The sequence below is a fragment of the Mytilus edulis genome, chromosome 1 (genome assembly GCF_963676685.1).
Source record: "Mytilus edulis chromosome 1, xbMytEdul2.2, whole genome shotgun sequence".
Classification (NCBI taxonomy): Eukaryota; Metazoa; Mollusca; class Bivalvia; order Mytilida; family Mytilidae; genus Mytilus; species Mytilus edulis.
In genome coordinates, this window is record NC_092344.1 from 55,958,941 (window position 1) to 55,968,012 (window position 9,072).

At 30.8% G+C, this 9,072-nt stretch overlaps 1 protein-coding gene across 2 annotated transcripts; it reads right to left on the bottom strand.

The window, feature by feature from the left end:
- Nucleotides 1-946: 946 nt before the first annotated feature.
- Nucleotides 947-7,992, bottom strand: LOC139485191 (toll-like receptor 4). Of its 2 annotated transcripts, none has more exons than XR_011655277.1 (2): nt 7,841-7,992; nt 947-7,070 (listed from the first exon to the last, which is right to left on the bottom strand). XR_011655277.1 is itself a non-coding variant. In XM_071269443.1 (2 exons), the coding sequence occupies exon 2, from the start codon at nt 6,784-6,786 to the stop codon at nt 3,862-3,864; it is 2,925 nt and encodes a 974-aa protein (XP_071125544.1). In that variant the 5' UTR covers nt 6,787-7,070; nt 7,662-7,855; the 3' UTR covers nt 972-3,861. The 2 variants fall into 2 exon arrangements, 1 of the variants encoding a protein (XP_071125544.1); XM_071269443.1 differs by having other exon boundaries at nt 972-7,070; nt 7,662-7,855.
- Between the last annotated feature and the right edge of the window lie 1,080 nt (nt 7,993-9,072).

The following is a 9,072-nucleotide window of genomic DNA, read 5'->3' on the forward strand; positions in this document are numbered from 1 at the left end:
GATATGTAAACACCATACGAGGGGCAGAGGGTATGTACAAATCTTGTTGTTGGGTGTGTTAATTTCAAATTTTGTACTTTTCCTGTCAAGATTTACAAATTTATTATATAATAATCTGCTAGTATTTTTATAAGTTAAAAAGTTAAAGTTTGATATTGAATTGATAGTTGCTAAATAGTAACGCCAATTGCAATTAGACATTACATTGTTCTTTCTATATTTCTTTCTTTTAAATTATAGAACTAAAATAAGTAATTAAGATTATAAAACAATTCCGGGATACAAACAAAAACCGAGGAAAACACGTATATCACATATGAGAGGAAAACAACGGATCAATAGAAACACAGATGTGCAACAAAAAACAAACGCCAAACCAGGTTTAATCCACAAAATTGTTTACATAAGAAAGTAATTAGTAATTAGTAATATGACAGTTGTTATCCATTCGTTTGATGTGTTTGAGCTTTTGATTTGGCCATTAGCTTTAGTACTTTTCTGTATAGAACTTTTCTCGGAGTATGGTATTTTTCTTATATCACTTTATACTGCTGTTCATTTGATAGAAACAAGAGTGGCTTTGTTTTTCATATTTTTGAACGGTCTAAATATAAACAGTTATGTGAAGAATGTTTGCCTGTCGTCAAGTTCACATACTGTTATGATTTACTTCATAAATCTATATAGAAGTCATAGTTGTGCTCTTTTTTTTTATCAAATAGAATCAATTAAACTTGCACCTTTTTTGCCGAATAGCGATTTTGACTTCAATGATGTTTCATTTTAATCGGTTTAATATATATTAGATATCATAGATTCAATTTAACAATCTAAAGCCTAGATAAAACTATAACCGTAGATTAAGAACAATAAATTTGTATGATAACCAAATAAAAATTGAGATTGTTAGATCACCATTGATTTGTGTAAGACATTTATACGTTATTTTTGTTATTTATTTGGTGTTTTCTTTAATTTTTTTCATGTCATTCTTGCTGGATTTTTAGGGTTTTTTCATTTTGTTTTTGTGAAAAAAATTGTAGCCTGCAATATTTTATTACCTAACTATTTTAAGTTGACCTTCAACTAAGAACACTGAAAAATACAAATGATGCCATATGAAGATAGTGATGTTTATTGTATATTGAGAAACCGAGACACTGATATGATTAACCATTCGTGATGGCTTATTACCTTATTTCCTAACCCCTACTAATCAACACATCGTGTAAAATAAAACACTAATGTAAATTATAATCGGTCGGTGCATTCAACATGTTTCAAATCTATTCAAGAAATTTATTTGATATTTTTAGATATGTTGAATAATTACAATTGTTTTTATTATCTTCATTTTAATCAGAATACTGTAACATATCTTTAAGTCAGATTGTTTTATGTACATGCAATGCTTCGTTTCATCAAGTTTCAAAAGGAGCGTTCATAGCTAAACAAAGATATTGTCAATTAATCTGTGCATACTGAACACGCCATTGTACATATATTATAAAGTTAAATTTAAAAATGAAAAAAAAATAATAATACAATCCCTTGACTGATATTGTCAATAATTTTCACGGTTTCAAAAGTAAAATAAAGCAGTTTTGCATCAGTAAATCATATTTTTCATATCGTACATTCTCCTGGTCTGTTGAAGCAAGCACAACTTAAATGTATTGACCTTGACAAAGAGGTATTCACTTATATTCCTATTGCAGCTCTTATTTTTGAAATACTATTACACATGAGTATTACATAAAAAGGAGGAACAAATATTAGAAAACGTCGTCAGCAGCAAGACCGAACCAATAATGTTGACCCGTTATACCAAATATACTTCCTATAACAGACTGAATTTCAAGGGGTTATTGTATAAGAAATCATCACATGAGAGTAAGTTTTATGTTGGAGGACCGATACTATCCAAAAATAATTCAATTTTTGATGTAATGCGACTTCTAATTGGGTGAAAGTGTTTTGTCTATGAGTTCATACACATAATTTTGTCAAATGACTGTGACGTCATAAACCTTGTCTTTATGATTTACTCATTAAAGAATGGATTAAAATTAAATTTTAAGGAATGACTGTAACATTTTTTCTATCTATTCGAAGTAAAATGCAAAATGTGATGCACACTTATAAAAAAAAACCGATACACGTGTTATTTAGTGTGTACCACACGTTTATATATCTTCATAGACAAGAAACATATTACATTATGTCAAAGCAGGATGGGCGATATCACAAACTGGGGATCTTAACTTATCCACAAGGACAATTGTTAACTGAAATATAAATCAGATCTTTGCATATTCTAACATTTCTTCTCTTATTAACAACACATTTCCTGTACAAAATATTGGTCACCTGCAATGTGTAAATTGCTAGGAATAGGGCACATTCAATTGCAAGTAAAACCAACAATATACCGAACAGCGAGGAAAATTCAAAGAGGAAAGCCCCTTATCAAATGGCAAAATCAAAAGTTCAAACACATCAAACTAATGGATAACAACTGTCATATTCGTGACTTGGCACAGGCATTTTCTAATTCAGAAAATGGTGGATTTAACCTGGCTTCCACAAGTCCTCCTGAAAAAGTGCCTACGGCAGACGAAATTGCTTAAGCATTACTTAACCGTATGCGGTCAAATGAAACAACATCTTAAGAACCAACATACATCTCAACATCAGCCGTCTCTAGCTGAGTTAGTTAATCCAGCAGCACAGCAAACTCAAGCAAGTACCTCTACAATGAGAAACCCAAGCTTAGTTATTCCACCAATGCCTTGTTATTCATCAACCGTAATGAACACTGTTGTACATCCATTTAACACCAGCTTGCTTCAAGACAATACTTCGATGCCTGTACCATTGAACTATAATATAGCCTCACAGAGGGAGGGTACTACTCCTATAACATTTAGCTCTGTAAATTTAATCAAGAACTCATTGCCTTTAGCATATCATGTAAATGAAAAAAACTTCAAATTCAAACCCAAAAGCAATTTCAAGCATGCACCAATGGAATAACGCCTTTGATATATTTTTATCAATTTATCTTACTAAGTATCCGCACATGATGTTAGATCTGATCAAATATGGAAATAATATGAGAAAACTTGGTTACGAGAGTGGCTTTCAGGCAGTAAAACTTTTTTTTTTGGGGGGGGGGGGGTTTACTCTTAATGTAAAAGTGTATTTGTGGCAGATTTTTCTCCCCACCTTTGCTATTATTTGTCATTTATTCAATTGATATGATTTTAGTTGATGTAATTTCGTATTAATTATGTATTATAATAATTGCATATTAATTATGAACTTTTATGTCAAATGTTTTATTTGCAAATTGTAATTTTTTGCATTTTATGATTTTTAATAAATGACCTTTTTTCGTCAATCTTGTTTTTATAGATATAGCAAAACAAGCTCAAACTCTGGCTGACATATTTATATGTCAATAAGTTTCTGGTATCTGTCTGTCTGTCTTAAAAACAGTAACACCACGAGTTAATGATCTTTCCGAATAGATAAGTCTCATTAATCTTTCGTAAATAGCATAATTGTTATATATCTTTTAAAATCGTAGAAGAAATTAAACCGTTTTCTCTCTTAAACATGGTTTGCCACAAAAATTGCACAATTATTACCCTACATCTTGTTTTCTTCTATATTTGATCCTTAATAAAGATACCTTCTCTACTGTTATAAAATTATCATTAAAATAAACATAAAGTTTAAAAAGTAATTCATATGTCAAGAATCACAAAACAGTCGCAGCACAAGGAAAACAAATAATTCTTCCGCTATCAGACTTTGATGATTGTATATTACTGATATTGGTTACATATATACGTACTAATCCTCAACTGCAGTATTCAGCATGTCAATGAATACATGTATATCCATATCAATATAATCTGTATAATCGATGTAGGTTTGGTTAGTTATTAATTCTATTATTTGAATTGGCAAGTCTTTTTTGGAAATATTTTCCATTAGAACTATAATAATCATATTTTCGCCACCACGAGACCACATTCCTTCAACTCGAGCAATATTTAACTCATAGTTGCACCATTCAGATTCAAGAAATTTCTTTGTGATGAGACAAACGATTTTTTCGCTCTCGTGAATTGCATTTGTTATGTTGTCAGAAATATCACACCCTGGGATAAAATTGCGGTGATGAATACAAAGCTTCTTTCCTTTGTCATTTTCGAGACCCTCAATTAAATCATTGAAAACGAACAGACGATCATCCTCTGCATAAGAAACAAAAGCGTCGAATGTGTATTGAGGTTTGTCATGTAGTCGTACATATCCTCTAAAATATCGCCGTTTGGTTGAATAATACCAATATCTTATATACCAACGATATCTATATATTACACCTCCAAGAATTAATCCTATCGACAAAATTATGCACGCACCAACTATAACAATCAAGCCTATTTTCGAACTACATGATTTTTCTAATTGTATTATTGCATCTTTGAGGTTAATCATATCACCGGTTATGTTCTTACAAGTATAATTATTGTAGGACACAAATATGTCTTTGTTTTTATTCATCCATGAGAAGAATGGAAGAGATTCACAATTACATTGAAATCTATTATTCAATACGTTAACTTTTACGCTCTTAGATTGCTCTAGCTTTCGCATGCCATTCTTTGAAAAAAATGTAATTTGATTAAATGATAAGTCAATCAATTTAATTTTCAGTAAATGTACAGTGGTAAGGTTCCAATCCGTTAGCAGATTATGACTTAAATCTAAGACTTGAAGATTAATGGTGTGTTGAAGAAGCTTTTCTGGTAGCTCAAATAGCCTGTTTGAGGATATATTCAAAAGCTTTAACTTTGACTGACTAGAAAATAACTCACCATTGTCAAATTTCATCACAACTTTGCTTAGAATATTGTCTTGTATATACAGTTTTTCAAGACCGATGAATCCAATGAAGAAATAAGAAGATATGTTTACAAACGAATTCCCAGATAGATCAAGGACCTTGACCTTTGATACATTACAAACCGGCCCTAAAAGGTATTGATAAATGTTTCCACTTACAATAATTTCTTCTAATGTATCATTGCTTACAAATTGTGGAACAACAGTATCACCTAAACCAGAGTGTTGAAATTCGACCCTCTTCAAATTAGGAGGGATAATTGATATGTAGAATAAGTCATCACCAAAGGTACAATTTTCTGGTCGAGGAAAAGGATACGGCCAGTACTTAATGTTTCCGTGATTTTTGGAAAACGATAATGACCATTTATGATGATTTTGTAAGTAGTCTTGGGACTTGAATTCTATAGTTTTGTTTTTGATCTGCGAAAAGTTCATTACAGTGCCAAAACTATTAATGAGTGTATTTACACGAGAAGATGAATGCATTGCCTTGAAATTAGAATTTTCACATTTAGCATGGTTAGATTGTTCTATATCTGAATCAAAGTTCCGTTCTACGTTTATTCGATTTGATAAACATTCAAGAGTTTCTTCAAAGTCATCACACACAAACCAGTGAGAAAAATCGTCCATTGTTATTTGGTCTTGATAATTCAGAATTAAAGAATGGATCCCAGTTAAATTGAAAATTCCATGTGTTTTATATTTCCCTAGCCTCAGTCTGTTATAGGTGAGACTAAGCAATCTTAAAGATGTTGGCAAATAAGACGCTGCAAAATCCTCCAGCATTTCAAGTCTGTTTTGATCCATGTAAATTTCACGAATTCTAGTTTTGTTCAACGGTTTGATATCTTTAGCAAATAACACTGTACTGTACCCATATGGACATGTAATTTTTCTTGCTTTAAGTACCTTGATTTGTGTTTTTGTAAGATCATGCGTAATATTTTTAAGTCCACAAAATCCTAGCTTTAGGTTGTGCGATATATCTAAATACTTTAGTTTTTGTAGTTTAGCTATCGCACCTTTTTCAATACGTCTTAGATAACAACCTTGTTCATTACTGGGTGTTACGGGTGTTAAGGAACATGACAAATCAAGTGATGTAATCTGTGAAACATTTTCAAAGTAATCTGAAGAATATCCTGCTAGACCCATATTGTAAATTCTTAATAATCTCAATTTTGTCAGATTTCTAAATCCTTTTCCAAATGAAGCACCAGGAATGCTGTCGATTTTCAAAGTTTGTAGAGACTTTAAATGACAAAATATTTCATCCGGATATATAGGTTCTTTCGTTCCAATACTATTTTTGCCAATATCTAAATATTTCAATCTTCGCAGATTTTCAAATAATCCGTTGTAAAATATTCTTCTATTGTATTCAAAATGATTGTTATATAAATCCAATGATTGAAGATATTGAATATTTTCAAAGGGATATTTCCCAAATGTATGAATTAAATTAGAAGAAACGTTTAAATGTGACAGCGAACTAGGCAATTGAAATCCTTGAGGTATAGAGTGTAAACCATTACAGCTTAAATTCAAATATTTCAGCCTCTTCATATCTGATAATGATCCATTTCCAAAATCATGAATTTGATTGAAAGATAAATCCAAAAGATAAATATTGCTTGGGAGATTCTTGGTGTCTGGAATGTAGGTAATTTGGTTGAAGCTGAAGTCTATGTAACGGACAGATTCAAAATAACTAAAATTTGGGATCCAAGATATATTTTTATGCGAACAGTCTATCTTAGTCCTATAACAACGACATGGGTTGCATGATTTGGCTTCACTATACGCGAAAATCATTAAAACAATGACTAAATATTGCATATTTTCAATATTTGAAAACATAACTCTTTGTTGGAGAACATTCGCTGCATGTTAGTTGTCAGTCCAAATTATGATTGCATGTATCCTAAGTGTTGTTAGTTTCTTCATAAAAATGTTAACTACTATAATTAAAACACCAAGGGTCTTTCATCTAAAATCATTTTTTAATTCCTAATGAACAACTTAAAGTTATTAATAGGCGCACATTAAAGTAATATGAATACAATACCTATAACATAAAGTTATCAAGGTCAGATCCAATATTTTTATTAACACCAAATATAGTCTATTTCCAAAATCAGTGTCTGAAAAAAAAAATACCAAACATCATTCATTATATTGAAACTTATGATTTATCAGAATACAACATCAACAAACAGCAATATGTAATGCCTATTTAGTGAAATTAAATTTTTCACCACAGCTTTGCTCTTTTCCTTATTACAATATATATATGACCAGTTACAAATGAGATAATTATAAGCTAACTCATTTCTAAGCGAGTTATATGCAAACGAACGTATGCTTACACTTTAAGCCTTGCAGTGATAAGATTTCAAAACGGCAATTTAAAGTCATTAAAGTTACATTCAGCAGATAGATTAAATTCATATGAATAGTTATCAAAGGTACCAGGATTATAATTTAATACGCTAGACACGTATTTCGTCTACATACGACTCATCAGTTACGGTCGGATAAAAAAAGTTATTAAGCCAAACAAGTACAAAGTTGAAGAGCATTGAGGACCCAAAATTCTAAAAAGTTACGGCTAAGGTAAACTATTCCTGGGATAAGAAAATCCTTAGTTGATACTTCAAATAAAAAAAAGAGTATGCATATATTTTTTTATAACTAAATATCTTGTTTTCTATATAAAACTGATGTACATATACCTTTTTTCTGAAGAAAATTTCGTTAATTTGTCCAAATTTGTCTGAATTGTCTGAATTTTTGTAAAACTCCGGTGATTGGAATTACGCATGTGAATTGTCAGAGAGAGTCAACATACGTAAACATCGTTCCGTCATCGAAACAATATATATCTTATAGTACATGTTATTCGCGTGCTTACCTGAACATCCATTCTTCTTTGTTGACTGTTTACAAAGGTGACAATCGGTTTTAAAACCCTGCCATTAATTGGCTGCCATATATTTTTACTACAACAATAACCGAGTGAAATATTTGTTGGACAATTATACGAAATAGGTGCGTAAAAAAGGATATAATAGTGCATAACAGACTAATTTTATGATATATGCATTCATGCATTGGTTCAAAAATGAGATTAACTTTTATTTTTCAACAGTCACGCGTTTTATTTTAAGTATCACAAAACAAAAGAAAGTTACAAAGTGCAAAGAAATAACTAATGCTTTACCCATTATCAAAGTAATGATATGAATTCAGTTCTGGTTTCACGGGCTATTAAACTGAAGTAGCCGATATTTGTGGTAGTAGTATCAATAGTTTGTCCGTTCATTGAAATAGAATGGTATCTCTTTAGAAATATTCATTAGTTGCAACCGGTTTACAATCATCTACGTTTATTTTTAATTGATTTGACCTTTGTATTTTTTGTGAATTTTTTTTGGTGTAAATGCAGATTGTAGAATTTATGGTTAACTCTTGGAGTTCAGCTATAATTTTGGAGTTTTCACTCATACAAATTAAGTATTGTATTTCCGTTGAGAATATCTGTTGGTTAATTATTTAGTTAGGGCAAGTAAGTTTCGGAAATCAAATCAGGTAAGATTGATTGATTGATCGTTACTGTTCGACGCAGCTTTCAGTTGTGGACAGTTTCTATAGGTATAGGATACCTGAGTGCCCTAAGAAAACAACAAAGTAAGACCTAAAGGATATAAGTTGTCAAATTCACTTTCACTGAAAAGCCTCAAATTCTGATATGTTCATTTTTAACATAAATACATTGTATTTTCAAGAAATACTTTGAAAATAATAAACAATTCATGAAATCGTAATAACGGATATCAGCATTCATTGCGTAGCCTAGCACAAGATAATATCTTACTAATTATCAAGATGACGACTGTTGGTCGTCACCTGACTAATAAAAATATAAATATACCAAAGAGACAAGCATACGCAACAGAAAAATGACAATTTTTCTAGGTATTTGATTTCATGTTACATGTACTGATAAAAAAATGTGTATATTTTCATTTAGGATCATTTAGCCTCTAAAACGATGTTTTATGGGCACAATTGTCAACGAAAAGTACCTCACATTTTGATAAATATACATGCTGAGCAGAAACAGAAACAATATCTGAGGTGGAC

Coding starts and splice junctions, on each gene's coding strand:
- LOC139485191 (XM_071269443.1), bottom strand. CDS start 6,786: ATGTTTTCAAATATTGAAAATATGCAATATTTAGTCATTGTTTTAATG.